Genomic DNA, 19,128 nt, shown 5'->3' with positions numbered 1-19,128 from the left:
GTGTGCCTAGCACACAGGAAACATTACCAAAAAAGTTAGTTAGCGCCCTTACCACTATTTTTATGTTTTGGCTGGCTGAGACAAACCATGAACTGTGGTGTCGGAGAAGGCTCTTGAGAGTTCCTTGGACAGCAAGGAGATCAAACCAGTCAATCCTAAAGGAAATCAAACCCAAATATTCACTGGAAGGACTGATGCTGAAGCTGAAGCTTCAACACATTGGCCACCTGATGCGAAGAGCCGACTCATTGGAAAAGATGCTGGGAAAGATTGAAGACAAAAGAGAGTGACAAAGGATGAGATGGTTAGATGGCACATCAACTCTATGAACGTGAGTTGAGTTTGAGCAAACTCCGGGAGATGGTGAAGCGTAGGGAAACCTGGTGTACTGCAGTTCATGGGGTTGCAGAGTCTGTTCAGACTGAGTGACTGAACAACAAGAAAGCAAATCACTCTGGCCTGAGCCTAAGATTTTCAGGGCTTGGGGCAGGAGTACGAACAGAGGCCCACACACCAAATGTCTAAGAATTTAAACATTATAAGTTGTGCTAATATTAAATAGAATATGTTCTATCATCCTACCTTGACAAATACACCTTCATCATACCTGAAAGGCCAAGTCCTAGTTTAGAATGATCACATAGCTCTGGAAAATGAACTGGCCCTGCCTCTAGCTGCCTCACCTCCATTCTCTGCCCACCTCCACTCTAGACAGCTAACAGGTAGCTGATAGACCTGGGGGTGGGCAACTTGCTATGTGGCGCATCATCCTTTCAGGACAGAGCTGGGAAGAGAGCTGACAGATTCTGCTTGATTCGTCCTGGTAGGTGAGGCTAATGCCCTAGGAGGAATCAGGCATTCTAGATCCGCTACCAACCAGCCCAGAGAACCTGGGACAAGCTCCCTATGCTCAGCTGGCCCATCTGTAAAATGGGCCAGCAGTTCCGCCCACAGTCCACGGCTGATGGACGGGTCCACCTGGAAACAGAGATGTGAACCTTCCTGGGGTCCCCCCATCCCAGGGATGGGGGCGACAGAAGGGGCCATCTGCTTTGGCCAGGGATATGAGGATGCAGAGGCGTGGGACCTGGGCAGCCCTCCAGGAAGTCGGGGCTGGGAGGACGATCCCAGGAGGAGGGGCCGCTGAACCAGCAGATTTGCTGAGGCTCAGCCTGGAGTAGAGCGGCTGCCTCACCGCAGCCTGGGCTGGCCCCCTGCCCAGCTGCACAGCAACCTCTCCCCTCCCCTGGCTGCAGCGAAAGCCCTGCTCCTGCCCACCAGCTGTGTGCCCTTCCAGGGGCTCCCTGGTGCCCCCCAGCCCCCCAGGGCCCTGGGGTCCAGCCCCTTATGTAAAAAATGGTGATGATGAACGTCCCCTCCCGGTGGACTGCTGGGAGCATGAAGTCTGAGAGCTGCCACGGTTTCTATCATTCTCAAAGATGCCGCCTCTGTACAGTGATCAGCTGATGCTTAGTATATGGAAGGGATCCGCAACCATGGGTCGAGTCTCCCTTTTCTGCCCAGCAGGGATGCTGGAGCTATTCAGGCTGGACAGGGAGCCTGGCCTGGTCTCTCAGTTACCCCCTAGGCATGGGACATATGCAGCCCTCCCCCCAGTGCCAAGTCACTTCAGTCGTGTCCAGCTCTGTGCGACCCCGTGGACTGCAGCCTGCCAGGCTCCTCTGCCCATGGGATTCTCCAGGCAAGAAGACTGGAGTGGGTTGCCATGTCCTCCTCCAGGGGATCTTCCTGACCCAGGGATTGAATCCGCGTCTGTTATGTCTCCTGCATTGGCAAGGGGCTTCTTTACCCCTAGAGTCACCCACCGAGAAGCCCCCCACCGAGTCCTCACAAAAATTCGGACTGCTCAGGCCCACGCCCCAGCCACAGGCCCACAGACACCTGGCTGTGTCCCCGAGCCCTCTCCTGGCCCCGTCTCTCTCCCATACTCAGGCTCTCAGGCTTTATGCTGCTCTGGACATTCTTCAGGTATTCTCAAGCCCGCATATCCATCTGCCACTCCCCGGAGCTGCCCTGGGGAGCACCTGTACTTCAAGAGGAAGATGAGCATGTTTGTGGGGCGGGGGTGCCCGCATGCAATCGCCCAGCCAGAAGGGACAAGGTCAGGGCGTAGCTGAGCCCAATTGGGTGGGTTCTGCCGCGTTCTAACCACGTGCCCTGGGGTGTGTGACTCTACATCTCTGAGCCTCGGGGGGTTCTTAATTTAATTTTATTTATTTTTGGGTGTGTTGGGTCTTCATCACTGTGCAGGCTTTCTCTAGTTGCAGCAAGTGGGGGCTACTCTCTAGTTACAGTGCCGGGCTTCTCATTGCGGTGGCTTCTTTTGTTGAAGAGCATGGGCTCTAGGGTATGTGGGCTCAGTAGTTTTGTTGCTCCGTGGCATGTAGGATTGGGATTGAACTCATGTCTCCTGCGTTGGCAGGCAGATTACCACTGAGCTACCAGGGAAGCCCCAAGCCTCAGTTTTCTCACCTACAAAATGGGGGTGGTTCCTCCTTGGCAGGGTTATTGTGAAGACCCAACGCAGAATGTGGGTAAAAGGCTCAGCACAGTTTGGCAGTTCCTCAAAAACTGAAACGTGGAATTACAAGATGCAGCAGCCCCACTGCTACTATATACTCAAGAAAAATCAAAATGGGTACTCAGAAGTACTTGTACAGAAAAGTTCATTGCAAGCATTATTTGTACTAGCTAAAACATGGAAACCATCTCATCAAGTGTCCATCAATGAATGGAAAAACGGATAAATGAAATATGGTCCATCCATACAATGAAATGTTGTTCAGCCATAAAAAGGAATGAAGTACTAATACAGGCTTCCCTTGTGACTCAGCTGGTAAAGAACCACCTACAATGCAAGAGATGTAGGTTCAATCCCTGGGTTGGGAAGATCCCCTGGAGAAGGGAAAGGCTACCCATTCCAGTATTCTGGCCTGGAGAATGCCATGGACTGTATAGTCCATGGGGTTGCAAAGAGTCGGTCACAACTGAGTGATTTTCACTTTTATTGACACAGGATACAACCTGGATGAACCTAGAAAATGTTATGCCCAGTGAAAGAAACCAAACACAAAAGGCCACATATCGTATGACTTCATTTCTATGAACTGTCCAGAAGAGGTAAATCCATGGAGTCAGGAATCAGATCACTGGCTGCTAGGGGCTAGGGGGAGGTGGGGGGGGGGATGGGGAGTGAGTGCCTAACGGGTGGTGGGGGAGGTGGGGTTCTTTTAGAATGATGGGAATGTTCTGGAACTAGACAGAAGTGGTGGTTGCACAACATTAAGCGCCACTGAATTGTTCACTTAAAAATGGCAACGTTCATGTAATGTGAATTTCACCTCAATTCAAACAAAACATTCGGTATAGGCCCTTCATACAGAATAAGCTCTCAAAGCTATGAAAGGTGCTAAAAAAATCAGAGTTCAGCAGGTAAAGAGGCAGAGATGACACATTCTAGGTGTGGGCAAGGGTTCAAAGAGAGGGTGCCGTGAATTCTGAGACTGCCGTTCACTCGTGGCTTGTGTAGTGGAGAGGAGAAAGCTGCAGGGATGGCAGGGGCTGGCCCCAGGAGTCTGAAGGGTGATGGGTGACACTTGCAGGATTCTTACAAGGTTCAGGCTTAGGACTTTTTTTTAATTAAAAAATATTTATTTATGTTTGGTTGCATCAGGCCTTAGTTGTGGCATGTAAGCTCACCAGCTGTAAGCTTAGTACCTGCAATGCGTGGGCTTAGTTGCCCTGCGGCATGTGGGATCTTGGCTCCCCGACCAGGGATTGAACCCACATCCCCTGCATTAGGGAGAAGGCAATGGCAACCCACTCCAGTACTCTTGCCTGGAAAATCCCATGGATGGAGGAGCCTGGTAGGCTGCAGTCCATGGGGTCGCTAGAGTCGGACACAACTGAGTGACTTCATTTTCACTTTTTGCTTTCATGCATTGGAGAAGGAAATGGCAACCCACTCCAGTGTTCTTGCCTGGAGAATCCCAGGGACGGTGGAGCCTGGTGGGCTGCCATCTATGGGGTCGCACAGAGTTGTACACGACTGAAGCGACTTAGCAGCAGCAGCAGCCCCTGCATTAGATGATAGATTCTTGACCACTGGATCACCAGGGAAGTTCTCAGGCTTAGGTATTCAGAAGACCACTCTGTAATGTGAAGGAGAGCCTAGACGAGGCAGGAGAAGAGTGATGGGGAGGCTGCTCCTGAGAGGGGGTGGTGGTCCACGGGATCCCGTCTGGCTGTCACATATGGGTGGGCACCACCCACAGAAGAGAAAGCCTTTGGGGGCAGGTCCATCATGAACTGTCTTGGCTGTGGGAAGCGGAGGGGTCTGTGCGGCCTTTGATGGACAATGTCAAACAGGGAGCTGGCTGTGAGCTGGAGACAGGGAAGGAAGGACCCAGAGCAAGGAAGGTACTGAAAGCCCTGGAGAGTAGGCAGGAGCTCTAGGGACACAGGATCTCTGGAGGCTGCCAGCCTTGAGGGGAAGGCAGAGAAAGAGACTGAACGTGGGGGGCAAGAAGCTAGCAACAGTCACAGGAGCTTTCTAGCAGTGCTGTCAGCCACTGTGTAGACAGACGTGGCAAGATGCATGAGGAAAGTATGCACTGCGTTTGGCAGTGTGAGATGGCCAGTGACCTTGTGAAACTCTCACTGGAGAGCTGGGAGTAAAACATGACAGCTGACAGCGAGTCAAGCTGCTAGTGAGAAGTGAGGCTGGATTTCTGAAAGGGTGCCGTCTGGAAGGATGGTGTGGAAACGCTGAGGGAGGGACTTCCCTGGCAGTCCAGGGGTTCAGGCTTGTGGTTCCACTGCAGGGGACACAGGTTCAATCCCTGGTCGGGGAACTAAGATTCCGCATTACACATGGTGCGCAGACAAAAAATTAAACAAAGGAAGAAAAGAAAAAGAAATGCTGACAGGAAGGAAAGAGGGAAGATTCAGGGAGGAAGGGTGCCAGGACCAGGGCCTGGGATAGGCAGGGGACTTGGCCTTGGTCAAGGGGCCAAAGGAAGGAAAAGGGGTGCAGCTGCAATTTGGAAGCCTGGTGGGAAGATGCCCTGGGAGAGGCTGTCTCAAGATCCTTTTTTTTCCCCTCTGAGGCCACGTGTGTAGAATGTGGGAAGGCTGGATGGAAGAGGAGGCACAAGGGACCCCAGTAATGGAGGGGTCACTAGGATTAGTGAAGCGACCTGAGGGTCCGAGGGGTCCGCACAGGCCTGACAGGGCCCAGACTAGGGGTTGCCTGATGTAGCAAAGAAAACTACAGGACACCTAACCACACTTGAATTTCACGCAAGCAACGTAGAACTTTTCAGTATAAGTATATCCCATTTAGGCTGTACTCAACAAAACACGTTGCTTATCTGAAATCAAATGCAACTGGATGTCCTGTAATTTACCTGGGAATCCTAGTGGGCACCAGACGGATGGGGTGGGGGGTGGATGCTACCACCCGGCCTAGGGAACCGCTCTCGGGAGGGTGGGGTCCCAGAGAGGGGAAAAGGCTGGGGTCGCTGCTTTCGTCCCGGGGCCTGTACCTCTTCTTCCCAGGAGATAGGGGCCTTCTACCCCAGAGCTTTAGTCTCGTCCCCGCCACCCCCGTCCCTCGTGCCCCTTGGTGTCGCCCTACTACCCCATCGATAACTCGATGCTCTGCCTTATCGACCTGCTCCGGCTCCGCTAGCCGTCCTGGGCCGCGGCGGAGCGCGGAGCCGCCTGAAAGGTACGGGGGCCGCGGGACGAGGGCTGGAAGGCGACGTCCAGGGGCCAGGAGAGCGCGCCCCGGGGGCGCTGGCTTCGCGGGACAGAGTCAGGACGGTCGGCGGAGCGCCGGGGAGCTCGAGGGTCCAGACAGGGAGCTCCCCCGCGCCGCTCCACAGGGCCCGCCGCCGGCCCACTACGCACGCGCGGCCGCTGCGCTCAGGCTTCGCTCGCGGGCCGGTGCTCAGCCCTGCGCATGCGCGGCCCGCCCCTGCGGCACCGCGGCGCCCGCGGCGCGACTGCCCCCTGCAGGCCGCCGGTGGGAGGGCGTTTCGGCGGCGGCTCTCGGGGCTGGGGACGGAGCCCGCGGCTCGGAGCGCCGAGCTGTCCCTTGCCGGTTGTCACGCGTCTCCCTGAACCTCTCCGCGCCTCGGTTTTCCCCGTGTCTAAAATGGGGATGATTTCATTATTCCCCAGCACCGAGTAATCTGCTGTAACGTACTTAGGACGTAGGGTATTCTCTAAACATTGCATTCCCTATCTCTGCTCTAGATGCTCTGATCTTTGGCCCCTGTGGGTCAGACCTAGTGCCCTGTATCGAACCGAGTCCTTCCGGCAGCCACACCATGAATACGTCTCCAGGCACAGTGGGCAGTGACCCCGTCATCTTGGCCACTGCAGGCTATGACCACACGGTGCGGTTCTGGCAGGCCCACAGCGGGATCTGTACGCGAACTGTGCAGCACCAGGACTCCGTATCCTCCGCTGGGGCGATGGGGCGGGTGGTGCCGGACAGGATGCGCGGTGGAAAGGACGCGGCACTGAACCCGCCGGGGTAGAGGCCTCGGAGGCCCCTGTTTGTCACCCTCCTTAACAGACCCAGCAGGTGAACGCGCTGGAGATCACACCCGACCGCACCATGATTGCAGCTGCAGGTACCCTGCCCTCCATCCCAACCCCTGATTTCTCCTAGGTCCGTCGGCACAGCCTCACTTGTTTGGCCTCTGCTCCTAGGTTACCAGCACATTCGCATGTATGACCTCAACTCCAATAACCCCAACCCCATCATCAGCTACGACGGGGTCAACAAGAACGTCGCGTCGGTGGGCTTCCACGAGGACGGGCGCTGGATGTACACGGGCGGGGAGGACTGCACCGCCCGGATCTGGGACCTCAGGTGTGGGCGCTGGGCGGGAGCAGCTTGCTGCCCGGGTGGGTAGGGCAAGGGCCAGCCCGGGAGACTGTCTATGCAGGTGACTTCTTGAAGGCAGGTGAGGAAAGCAGGTAGGGCAGGGAGGCAGGCCCACAAAGACCCCCCCAGCAGATCCTCAGCCTGATCCCACAGGGGGCTCTGGAATGAGCTGCACCAAAGAGCAAGTCCCGACTCGAGGCAAGGGCCCACGCTTTATGCCCTTTCTGAGTCAGTCATTGGCTTCAGGCTGCCCTGGGGAGGTCCGAGCCCCCCCCACCCCCGCCCAAGTCTTTCCTGTGAGACAGCTCCCATCACAGACAGAGGATAAGTGGCAAGGAAAGGGTATCTTGGGGAGGAGGGGGGCACCGATGGCCATGCAGCACAGACAGGGTGTGTCCCCTCGTCTCGAAGGTCCCGGAACCTGCAGTGTCAGCGAATCTTCCAGGTGAATGCACCCATTAACTGCGTGTGCCTGCACCCCAACCAGGTGAGGGGGCCGCCCGGGGCTGGGCACCCTGGGGCTCTGGAGGGCAGGGGTGCTGCCCGGCCTCACCTCCCCGGCGCCTCCTCAGGCGGAGCTCATCGTGGGTGACCAGAGCGGCGCCATCCACATCTGGGACTTGAAAACTGACCACAATGAGCAGCTGATCCCGGAGCCGGAAGTCTCCATCACATCCGCCCACATCGACCCAGATGCCAGCTACATGGCTGCCGTCAATAGTACTGTGAGTCCAGGGGAGGGAGTGCGGTTTGGTGCCCTGCTCTTTAGAACCCTATTCCCTGCAGGTGGGCTTTCTCCTCTCCCCCTGAGTCCTGCTTCCCCGTCCTGGGCTCCAGCTCTGACCCAGCCCCCAGAGCCAGAACCCTGGGGGTCATGCCCGATGCAGCCTCTCACCGCCGGCCATGGCCCACGCAGCAGTCCGGGCCTCTCCATCTCCAGTCTTTCCAGTTGTCCACTTCCCTCTCTCCTCCTGGTCCCAGTTTCCCTCCTCTCTCCTGACAGTGGCTGCAGCCTCTCTGACTTCCTTCCCCCTGTGACATCTTCCTGTCCCAATGCGGAGCATCCTTCAGCAGGAGCAGCCTGACTGCTCCTTACCAGGGCCTCCGGACCCTGCCATTTGACCCCTGGACTCCCATCCAGCCTCCTTTTCTTCCTTTAACGTCCATTTGATCTCAGCGAATCAGTTATCCCTCAACATCCCCAAGCTGTCTACTCCCAAGCCTTTGCCCTACAGTTCCCTGTGTCTGGGTGCCCTCGTCCCGTCTTATTCTGCACATTTCTGTTGGCCAGGCGCATCCTTCAGGAAGGCCAGGCATGGCCTCCTGCCCTCAGCCCATCAGGTGTGGCCCTTGCTCGGGGCCGGGTCTCCCAGGTGCTCCCTGTCGCATGTCCCTGGCCCCCAGGTTCTTGTGCATAGCCGCAGTGCTGAATGGCAGCCCCTGGATCTAAGTCTTGCTGCTGGGTATCCTCCCCCACCTGTCAGACCGGAGGCCCCGGCCTCCTGTGACTTCCCTCCTTCCTGGCAGGGGAACTGCTATGTCTGGAACCTGACTGGAGGCATTGGCGACGAGGTGACACAGCTCATCCCCAAGACCAAGATCCCGGCGCACACCCGCTATGCCCTGCAGTGCCGCTTCAGCCCCGACTCCACGTGTGTGCAGGGTCAGGGGGCAGGAGGCGGTGTGCCTGGGGCTGGGGGCCTGATGCGTTGGGTCTGCTTGGAGGACAGCACAGGAGTGCGGGATGGGAGCGGCTGTTGATGGCACCCCTGCCGTGCTCATCCCCGCCCCCAGGCTCCTCGCCACCTGCTCGGCCGACCAGACGTGCAAGATCTGGAGGACGTCCAACTTCTCCCTGATGACAGAGCTGAGCATCAAGAGCAGTAATCCTGGAGAGTCATCTCGGGGCTGGATGTGGGGCTGCGCCTTCTCAGGAGACTCGCAATACATCGTCACCGGTGGGCCCCGCCGCCCTGCCCCCCGCCCCACTGGCCCAGCCCGGGGCTGCTCCCTGAACCCCATCTGTGCTCTTCCTCCCTCCCTGCAGCTTCCTCTGACAACCTGGCCCGGCTCTGGTGTGTGGAGACAGGCGAGATCAAGAGAGAGTATGGCGGCCACCAGAAAGCTGTTGTGTGCTTGGCCTTCAACGACAGCGTGCTGGGCTAGCCTCGTTCCTGGGCACTGCAGGCAGCCGTCCAGGTGGCACCAGCCGGGTGTGTCTGTCCAGCTGCCCAGGTCAGCGTGACACCCATGGGCTGGCTGCTTCATCCGAGGCTCGTCGGACTGGACTGAGTGACCCTGGCCCCCTGGCCAGGCCAGTCCAATCTGGGACTTTCTCAGCCCTGGCTGCTTATGTGGACGCAGCAGGGCTTATTCCTTCAGAAACTCTGGACCCACAGGACCTAGAGCCACCAAGGGCGTCTGAGGCTGGCGCTTACCCCCAGCCAGGGCCTCCCGGGCTCCGCCCCGCCCTGTTTTGCATCCCCAAGGCCACAGAGAACACCATCAAGGCCGGGTGGAATGGTTTATTATCCCTGTCCGCCCTCCGTGGACTGGTGATAGGGTCGGCCAGGTGGCCGGCCTGTGGGACCAGGCTGGGGGCTCAGTCCGGGAGATAATAAAAACAGACGGACACACAGATGTTGCTTGGGAAGCAGATGTCGATACATAGGTAGATCAGCCGCTGCCTCTGGGGCCCTGGAGGAGGGGGCTCTGTGAACCCCAAAGGACCCTTCCCCCTCTGTCCCCAGACTGTCCTAAGGAAGCCCAGGCTCCTCTGCACAGTCTGCCCCGACTTACCCTCTGCACGTCGGGCCCAGTAAATGGGGGTCTTGGCACAGAGGTGCTGCACGGGAGCCCCGACCTGGGCAGGGTCCACCTCTTGGCTCCCAAGCACTGCCAGCAGCTCCTGGGTGTAGTGGGTGTCCTGGCTGGGGCTTTGCATCGCCTGGAGCTGCAGAGAAGGACCCTCGCGCTGCTTCCGGCTGGGTGGGGCCCATGCATCCCGGGACATGCTGGTGGTGTGCCAGTCCTGCCCCGGCTCGTCAGCACCCTCGTCCACAGGAAGACAGAGCTTCTGTTCCCCTGAAACTGGAGCCCCAGCCCGCCCTGGGCCCAGGCTGCACACAGGACCCTTTGTTTGGCCCATGGCTGGAGGCTCCTCACCTGAGAGGTGTTCACCAGCAGCTGCAGAGTCTCACGGTCTTGGGGTTCCATCAGGCGCAGGAAGCAGGCCCGGTGCTCCGAGGGCCGGTAACAGACGCAGCCCTGGGCAGGCAGGCAGGTGAGGCAGGGCCACCTGAACCACCCCCCCGCCCTGCCCCGCCCCGCCAGGCCACTCACGCTCTGCCCGTCGAATAGCACTGCCCAGCTGCGGTTGCTCTGGGCTGGAGTCACCCAGATGGTTGCCACGTTCTGGGCCACATCCACCTGCTCGGTTTGGTTGGACCGGGGCACGCCCGGGCTCGGGAGGCTCAGGCGGAGCGTCTGCAGAGGGGGCTGGGTGGGAGGCGGGAGATCGCTGGCCAGGCTGGGGCTGCCCCAACACGCCCCCATCCCAGCTGCAGGGCTCTGACCCACCACTCTTCTAGGTTTCTGATGTCTGCTCCCTGCCCTGGCCCCACAGGAGGGCTGGGCAGGGCTGGTCTCTCCTCCCCCTCCTGACTGTCTGAGCCTCTGCCTGGGTCCTGAGAAGGGGCTCACCTGGGGAGGGCTGTGGCTGAAACCAAGGAGCCCTCCAGCCACAGCAGCGGCGGTGGCCAGTGCCAGCATCAGCAGCAGCAGGCCAGGAGCTCTCCAGTGCCGGTGGCAGGGCTTGGTCTCCACCTGGAGGCACATCGGAGTCAGTGGGGCCCGGAGTGGAGGCCAGGCAACGGGCTGGTTCAGGGGAGGTAGAGGCTGAAGAAGTTCAGGAGACAGATGCTCCTCCTGCCCTGCCGGGCTGCCCTCGGCCTCTGTCTCCAAGAGGGCGTAGGTGGGGGGAGCGCTCACCCTCGCAGGCATGGGGCGCTTGGCCCAGCAGCTCCCCTGCCCCATGCTGCAGCCAGGGGACAATGCGAGATTGTCTGCTGCTCCTGAGTCGGCTGGGAAACCTCAGGACACCTCTGATCAACCAGTCCTTCTGGCCCCCTCCCCGCCTGACCCCCCTGCTTCCTCCCCAGCCCAGCCACCTGATATCCGGGTCAGAGACGGGACACCTGGAGGGGCTGCTCATTGCTGCCTGGCTCTTCTGATGCCTGGTCTGCGCAGACCAGAGCGCACGTGGGCCTGGGAGCGCAGGCGCCCTTGTGGAAGTGGAGACCCGGTGGCTGGCGCAGAGGGCAGCCCAGGTTGCCCAGGACTTTACAATACAAAGTCTGGTTGGGGGCTGATATCATTTTCCTGTAGACGTCTGTTCCCAGTCTCTCAGGGTACCTCTACACTCTGGGCACGGGGCCTGGCATACAGCAGGCCATCAGCAAATGGCTGTTTCATGGGACTCTGCCACTTCCTTTTCCTCTCATGCACCCCAGCTGCTTCCCAGTCCCCAATGCAGGGCAGCTCGCGGGTGCATGCCCAAGACGAGGGCAGCTTCTAGGAGGCTCCACTGCTGCAGGGGCAGCCTCCTAGGATTGCCTGCATACTGCAGGATGGTGAGGCCAGCCTTGTGCCCACAGACCCCTGCCCGGCCCAGCATGGCTGTCCCTGACTGACCGGTGCCATGCGTTTCCAGCCACTTGGGGCTATGGACCCCAACACGCAGTAGCTCCCAGCACTGGCAGTTTTCGGGAGTGCGTGTCCTTCACCAGCTTTACCCCACGATCTCTTCCTTCTCTGGTTATTTTTCGTATGCCTGGTTTTTCCTGATTCTTTAGAACCTGCATTTCTGCAGTGGGCCTCAAACGGGCCGGAGTTTCTGTGCTGAGTCCCAAATCGAATTGGAGTCCCAGAATGGCCTTGTCCTGAGGGTACCCCCTCCCGCTCCCTGGCCACCCAGCTGTGGCGAGACAGCTGCACCCTCCACACAGAGACTGCTGTCCAGGCGAGAGCAAGGAACACCAGAGTCAGCTGTGGTCGAGAGTTTAATACACCTTTGGGTTCACACAGTGCAACAGGGGTGAGGGACAGGATGCACAGGCTCCTGGGCTGCTGCCCAGGCAAAGAGGGAAGTATCGCCGGCTACCGCACCTGCTGCGTGCTCCTGGTGTGGGTGACAACGCCCTGACAGGCCTGCTCAACATCCAGACCCACCTTGAGCCGACCTCACAGAGCCAACGTCAGCACCACCAACCTCACAGGCGCTGCTGCCCTCGCGTTGCCCCCGGCAGAGTCTGAACCCCAGACGCTCAGCCCTGGAAGGAGCCAAGGCTCAGGACATGCTTTATTGCTCTGAGAACTCTTAGAGGGTGGGTGAAGGTGATCTTGAGGCTAGGAGAGAACTGTGGGCTCTGAGCAGAAGCTGCTGGGTGTGGGGCGAGGCACCAGGAAGTAGTCAGCCAAAAGGAACAGCTTCCCAGGCACTCCCCTACAAGTGCAGCCAGTGGCCCATTCTCAAAGGTCAGCAACTCAGGGCGCAGGCAGAAAAGGCCACGGCCCCCTGCCAAGAACCCTTGGCTGGCCAGTGGACCCAGCCAGTCCTCCAGCTGGCAAGTGACAAGGGACCTCAGGGTCAAAACCGATGGCCTCATGGACCACTGGGATATGACATCTATCCAACCAAGTGTCTGGGAAGACAGGAAAAGATTCAATTCCTGTTTTGGGGACACCTCTTTCCTCCCCTACCCAGAGGGAGCCTTGGGTGACAAGCATTCTTTGGCCAGCACGTGCCTTTGGCCCAACTGCTGGCTGTGGGGCACGCAGACGTCTTCAGTGGGATTTCCGCTATAAGACAGAGCACAGCTATTAGTCATACGCTTACGCTTCAAATCCACCACCTGACAAAATTGTTAGAAAGCGAAAAAACAAAAACTTTTGGTATCAATGCTGCTCTGAGCTCCCTAAACGGCAGCCCTGAGTTCAACGATGGCATTCATGCCCTCCTGGCTGCTCGCCAAGCAACAGGCTCAGTCCAGACCACCTGGGTTTACATGCACGTTTGGAAAGGACGAGGCTCAGCCGGGCTGAGTTTACAGAAATGCACAACTCCATGAGGGTAGCAGCCCTGGTCTCTAAAACGAACACTCAGTTGTGACATTGGAGTGGTTTTGAAGGAAGTGTGGGGTGGTGAGGGCAGCACCCCAGACCCTATGGACAGGGAGGCTCCGCCCGAGAGCAGCCCCTTCCTTCGCTCCCACCCTGCAGGTGAGGACCTGAGGCGGCAGCAGGTTCCTCTGAGGACCACACTGATGGGGCCCTGGCTTGGTTTGCACAAGTTGCTCACAACAGTGGAAATGAGTAGCGCCTCCTCCCCACTGATTCCTGAAACTTTCAATAAATACATGACACCCCTAGACCCACCTCAGTCCCACCAGTAGGCCCTGAGGTTACCTGAATCCTGGACATACACTGAACCCAACAGCAAGGCCCACTGGCACCTAAGGCCCAGGATCCCCACAATGCCCTCCAAGCTTAAAAGTGCATCTTAAAATATAAGTATCTGTAAACAAAGTCGCCCCCCAAACGTTTACTTACAAGGTTAACAACTAGCGCCTCTGCTTAACTCCAAGTAAGCAAACTTGAAGCCACCTAGCTGAGCGATGCTGAAGCCCCACCTATTAATTTGGGTGAGTGGTTTCAATTTTTTTTTTATTCTGGAGATTAAAGACACTAAATCTTTAACCTTGAAGGGCAGGCAAAAGGTCGGCTATGCTGTCAACATAGAAGTCAGGGACCATTTTCTTCTTAGCCATGCAGTCACTTTCCTGATTACTTTTCACGTCTCGCAGACTGGAGACACCCGTGAGGGTCAGGATGGTCTTCAGACCACAGGTCACGCCCAGGAGGATGTCTGTGTCCAGGCGGTCGCCCACCATGACGGTACGCTCTGGGTGGATGCCGTACTCCTGGGACACGCAATCGAAGATGAAGCGGCTGGGCTTCCCTATGATGTCGGCTTGGCGCTGGGCGGCCATCTCCACGGCTCGGACCAGACAGCCGGTACCTGCGGGGGCGGAGAGGGAGGGGAGGCGTGCCGGGGGTCAGAGACCGGGAGGGGCTCGCTGCCCGCCCTCCAGCCTCCCTCCACCCGGGGCGCACGGACCCGCGATGAAGCGGCCGTTCTCCAGGGGGAGTCGGTTGTCCATGTTGGTGCCCACAAGCAGGCAGTCGGGCTGTTGCAGGTAGCGCACGGCCTTGGTGAGCTTCATGTAGCTGAAGTGCGGATCGAAGCCCACCACGACGGCGCGCACATCGGGCTCCAGGGGCGCTTCCAGCCAGGCGCCGGGGCCATCGCCCAGCAGCGGCTCGGGCCCCACGCCCACGCAGGAGACGCCCACGGCCTCCAGCTCGGCGGCCAGGGCCACGCTGCCCAGCACGTAGGCCTTGGGGGCCGGCGGGCCAGTCAGGCGCTGGCGCAGGTAGAGCGCGGTGCAGTAGGCCGTGCCGAAGACCTCGCGACCGGCGTCGGGCCCCGCCGGGGCGCCGAAGCCCAGGCACCTCAGCTTTTCGGCGTAAGCCTCGCGGGTCTTGCTGCTGTTGTTGGTGATGAAGGCGAGGCGCTTGCCGCGGGCCCTCAGCGCCGTCAGGGTCTCGGGCGCGCCGGGCACCGCCGTCTCGCCGCGCCACAGCACGCCGTCGCAGTCGAACAGCAGCGTGTCCACGTCGGCCAGCAGCGCCTGGGCCCGCTCGGCGTTCAGCCGCACGCAGCGGCCGTCGTCGCCGCCAGCCTCCGCCTCCGCCATGGCCGCCCGCCGACGCCGCCGCCACCGGCCGCCGCCGCCGCCGCCGCCACCGGCCGGCCGCTCTTCCTCGCAGCCGCCTGCTGCCGGGCCCGCCCCGCCCCCGGCGCGCTCATAGGCCCCGCGCCTCGCGCGTGTGGCCCATTGGGCCCCGCCTGCGCCAATCCGCCCCCGCCTCCCGCGGGCTGCGGGAGCGCCGGGCCAACCGTCGCGGTCCGCCGCGGACAGGCGGGCGGCCATTGGCTGGAGCGCCCTAGGCGCCGCGGTGATTGGCTGGCTGGAAGCCAACCGGCATTCTGCGTGGAGCGCTCACTGCGGAAATTCGGCCGAGGAGCCGGAGCGCCGGCGCAGGACGTAAGACTGCTGTTCATTGGCTGCTGCAGGACAGCTCGCCCATTGGAGGCGCTTGGTCAGCCTAGGTGACGGAGGCCCTTAATCAAGTGACCCCCGCGCCGGGCCGGCTGTGATTGGCTGGCTTGTCTCCTATCTTGCAGGCTGGGCGCTCCGCGGGATCGCGGCGGGAGGGGTCTGCTGTCTCCTTGCGGCAGGAGTCACGTCCGCACCTTTGCCGGGTCGGCGCTGGGCGGTGTTCTGCGCCGTGGACGCAGTGTCTGCGCGTTGGCCGATTATGGCCTTTCCTGAGAGGCAGGCCCAGGCTCCTTCCTAACAAGACTTGCGTTCTGGAAGACGTTTCCAGGCCTTTGCAAAATCGCTTTTCCTGTGCTTGGTGGTCATGTGGACGAATAATTTACAGGGCAGTGGGATCAGGGTCTAAGAGAAGGACGTTAGTGCCTAGAACACAGCACTCAGTAACTGGTCGCTCTCATCATTAATACGTATTACTAACTTTTGTGGAGATCAATCCTGAATATTCATTGGAAGGACTGTTGCTGAAGCTGATGCTCCAAAACTGGCCACCTGATGAGAAGAGCTGATTCATTGGAAAAGACTCTGGTGCTGGGAAAGATTGAAGGCAGGACGAGAAGGGGACGAGAAAAGATGAGATGGTTAGATGGCATTACCGATTCAACGGATGTGAATTTGATCAAACTCCGGGACATAGTGAAGGACAGGGAAACCTGGCGTGCTGCAGTCCATGGGGTTGCAAAGAGTCGGACACACACAAAACATTAAGTGCATAAATCTTAAGTGTGCAGCCTGATAGGATTTTAAAGAGTTGGACACAACTGGGCAACTGAACAACAGGCCTGTGTAAACACAGCCGAGATCAAGGTACAGAATATTTCTATCACTCCAGAAACTTCCCTCAAGTCACTATGTGTCCCTAGAGGTTACCCCTCCAACTGCTTTTCTGACTTCTGTCACCAGAGTGAGTCACAGCCTCCTTTGCCTGTCCTGGACTATCTTGCAGGAGCTTGCCCTGTGTACTCCTGGTTATTCCTTCTTTTGGATCAACATAGTATCAATGAAATCCATTCTTCTCAGTGTTGTTGTTGTTTTTTTAATTACCACATGGGTCATTGTAAGAATTTACTCCCCTGTTCCTCACTTGATGGGCATTTGGGTGGCTTCCAGTTTGGGGCCATTGTAAGTAATGCCCCTATGAAGGTTCTTCCTACACGTTCATTTCCCTCATTCCTAGAGGGAAATAGACATAGACCCTCGTTCCTCTTGGGTGGATACTTAGAAGTGGAGTTGCCAGTTCACACAGTAGGTGTGGTTTTCTCAGTACTTTCACTAAGGCCAGGGGGAAGACTAGCAGGTCCCAGCTTCCCAAGCACTTACCCTGTGCCAGGCAATCCAGACCTCCAACTCCCAGTGTGGCAAATCTCTGCTCCTCTCTCGGGTCCCAAGTCTCCATAAAGTCTACTCTGGGGCCCGCCTCACCCTCAAACCCATGAAGTAAAACCAGTAACCTCAGTACCTTAAGGCCCTGCTTGTTCCCCTATGGCCTGTTGTTTGGTCTTGGCTGGTCTGGGAACCGCTGGAGGACAGGGACATGGTATACAGTGTTCCTGCCTGGCGTACCCACTAGCTAGGAGTATCTTGTACCCACTAGCTCCTTCTTTCTGTGTCTTCCCATTCAGTTTAATTGGTGGATCTGACCATGGGAAGAATTGATTTGACAGGAGGTCACAAATCCTGCTTTACCACTCAGAGGCAGTGTGTGTGGTTCACTGGCAGGAGTGGGCTAGAATGCTCTGTCTAGCCAGGGCTGGCTGGCGCAGTACTTGCCTGGCTGCCTTGGTTTACTGGCAGTAAGTGTCTAGGCACTGAGTGCTGCACTACCTTGTCAGAATCACAGGACAACTCCCAGAGGCGGGGATGATTAATGTCCCCATTTATAGATGGGGGACATGAGCCACAGACAGTCACCAACTGGGCAATGCAAAGTTGGGATTAAACTCAGTTGACCCCAAAGCTGAGCTCTGTTTTGTTTAACATCCCCTATAGGGTGTAGGGTCTGAGTTGGCATGGCAGGAGAGGTGGAATGGCCAGTATCAAGAGAGGGGATGGTTATGGACAAGGTCCTGAAGGAGGCTGGAAGGGATGGCACCCTTTACTGGGGAGGACTGTCCCTGGAAGAGGTGCGATGCGTCTGGATGGAAGAGGTGCACAGCATGACGGCTTTGTGTCCCTGACACACAGTAGGTGCTCAGTGTATACCTGCCAATGGACAGTGCCAGGGCCCTCCCAAGTGAGGAAGCTGGACCACAAGCGGAGTGGGGCATGGACTTAGATGGTTCAAGGACATACACTAATCTTCATGGCATTCCATGCATTTAAATTATATTAGAGAACTTCCCTGATGGCCCAGTAGTTAGGAATCCGCCTGCCAATGCAGGAAACACAGGTTTGATCCCTGGTCCAGGAAGATTCCACAAGCTGCGGGGCAACTAAGCCCACATGCCACAACTACTGAGCCCATGTTCCAGAGGCTGAGAGCCGCAACTATGGAAGCCTGTGCACCCTGGAGCCCGTGCTCTGCAACAAGAGAAGCCACCACAAAGAGACGCCTGCACACTGCTGCTAGAGAGTAATCCCTGCTCTTTGCAACTAGAGAAAGTCTGCATGCAGAAATGAAGACCCAGCACAGCCAAAAATAAATAAATGATCTAAATTATATTTGAAACTACCAATAGCCATTAAATCTGTGTTTTCACAGATGTTCTCCTTTCTAATGAGCTAAGCAAAAAAAAGGACTGAAGGGAATTCCCTGGCAGTCCAGCAGTTAGAACTACAAGACTTCGTTGCCAAGGGTGTGGGTTTAATCCCTTGTTGGGGAGTAAAGATCCCACAGTATGCATCTGCGGCCAAAACAAAACAAACAAAAATTCTTTAAAACAAAGAAAAAGGACTGAAGTGGCAAAAAAAAAAAAAAAGGGGGGGGGTGGATGGGGGGAAAGAATGCAACTTAAATACTTCTCAATGTGGGATTGGTTGAGTAAATATAAGTACATCCGAGGACTGGAGATTAGCCGCCATCACAGAGGGTGATGGGTTTCCCTGGTGGCTCTCGGCAAAAGATGTCTGCCAATATAGGAGATGCAGGATTGATCCCTAGGTCAGGAAGATCCCCTGGAGAAGGAAATGGCAACCCACTCAAGTATTCTTGCCTGGAGAATTCCATGGACAGAGGAGCCTGGTAGGCTACAGTACATGGGGTTGCAAAGAGTCAGACAGGACTTAGCAACGAACACTTTCACTTTGGAGGGTGATGGAGTTTTTGTCTGGCTCTGGCCATAGAGAGGCTGGTGTCAACTGTCAAACACACAGTGTGCAGCTGGAGCCCATGTGAGGGCAGGGTGGGAGAGGAGGACACCTGGGGGAAGGGAGACTTTGGGGAAGGGAGAAGCCCTTCCCTGGCCACTCTGCCTTCCAGGGACTTCAGGCCCATCAACTCCTGTGTCTGCTGTCTGCCTAGGCTTCAGCTGAAGCGGGGCTCAGAGCTTACCAGATCGGGATTCCCTTTTCTGACCTCCAGGGAGTAACTAGGTAGGAGCCCTGGCCTCTTGCTGAGAACTGTCACACAGGTTCTGGAGCACGGAGCAGGGCAGGCTGTCGGTCTCCTCTGGGCCAACTCCTCCTCATGTCCACCCACACGCAGGCTGTGCTCTGTCTTTGAAGTCTGCCCCCATTCCATTCCTCTGGGGGTCTCCCTCTACCTCTCTGCTGCTGGCTCTCCCATCACTCCCCAGAACATCCTCGAGAGGTGTCCTGGTCCTTTCTTCCCAGGTGCTTCCCAGATGCCTCCTGCAGCAGAAGCACCCACCTGCTCCTCCTCCTGTTTGTCCCTCTCAGAGACTGTCTTTCTTCCTTGCCCAGCAGTCAGAAGGATCCTTCTGAAACACTGTCACTCCCTCTGCTTAAACCCCTGCAATGGTGAGCAAGCCCCTTGCAGACAGCAGCCCCACTGTTACCCTGGCCTGA

At 57.6% G+C, this 19,128-nt stretch overlaps 3 protein-coding genes across 13 annotated transcripts; 1 reads left to right on the top strand and 2 right to left on the bottom strand.

The window, feature by feature from the left end:
• Positions 1–5,715: 5,715 nt before the first annotated feature.
• MLST8 (MTOR associated protein MLST8) lies at positions 5,716–9,560 on the top strand. 2 transcript variants are annotated; one of them, XM_086376350.1, is made up of 9 exons: positions 5,716–5,752; positions 6,283–6,485; positions 6,617–6,665; positions 6,745–6,907; positions 7,334–7,409; positions 7,495–7,647; positions 8,450–8,574; positions 8,717–8,880; positions 8,970–9,560. In XM_086376350.1, exons 2-9 carry the CDS (start codon positions 6,357–6,359, stop codon positions 9,086–9,088), a joined length of 978 nt encoding a protein of 325 aa, XP_086232476.1. In that variant the 5' UTR covers positions 5,716–5,752; positions 6,283–6,356; the 3' UTR covers positions 9,089–9,560. The 2 variants fall into 2 exon arrangements, with proteins under 2 accessions (XP_086232476.1, XP_086232475.1); XM_086376349.1 differs by having other exon boundaries at positions 6,614–6,665.
• BRICD5 (BRICHOS domain containing 5) lies at positions 9,433–11,079 on the bottom strand. 10 transcript variants are annotated; one of them, XM_086376308.1, is made up of 5 exons: positions 10,625–11,079; positions 10,265–10,420; positions 10,088–10,189; positions 9,722–9,875; positions 9,433–9,619 (listed from the first exon to the last, which is right to left on the bottom strand). In XM_086376308.1, the coding sequence occupies exons 1-5, from the start codon at positions 10,955–10,957 to the stop codon at positions 9,525–9,527; spliced, it is 840 nt and encodes a 279-aa protein (XP_086232434.1). In that variant the 5' UTR covers positions 10,958–11,079; the 3' UTR covers positions 9,433–9,524. The 10 variants fall into 10 exon arrangements, with proteins under 10 accessions (XP_086232434.1, XP_086232436.1, XP_086232432.1 ...); XM_086376310.1 differs by having other exon boundaries at positions 10,265–10,408; XM_086376306.1 differs by having other exon boundaries at positions 10,265–11,079.
• An 890-nt stretch (positions 11,080–11,969) lies between these two features.
• On the bottom strand, positions 11,970–14,824 carry PGP (phosphoglycolate phosphatase). Its single transcript, XM_086376353.1, has 2 exons — positions 14,100–14,824; positions 11,970–14,000 (listed from the first exon to the last, which is right to left on the bottom strand). Exons 1-2 carry the CDS (start codon positions 14,737–14,739, stop codon positions 13,675–13,677), a joined length of 966 nt encoding a protein of 321 aa, XP_086232479.1. The 5' UTR covers positions 14,740–14,824; the 3' UTR covers positions 11,970–13,674.
• Between the last annotated feature and the right edge of the window lie 4,304 nt (positions 14,825–19,128).

This window comes from Bos grunniens, chromosome 25, assembly GCF_055505025.1.
Source record: "Bos grunniens cultivar Pamir isolate PY7600 chromosome 25, Bosgru_T2T1.0, whole genome shotgun sequence".
Lineage (NCBI taxonomy): Eukaryota > Metazoa > Chordata > Mammalia > Artiodactyla > Bovidae > Bos > Bos grunniens.
The sequence above is the reverse complement of the archived record's forward strand: the minus strand, read 5'-3'. Positions and strand labels throughout refer to the sequence as shown.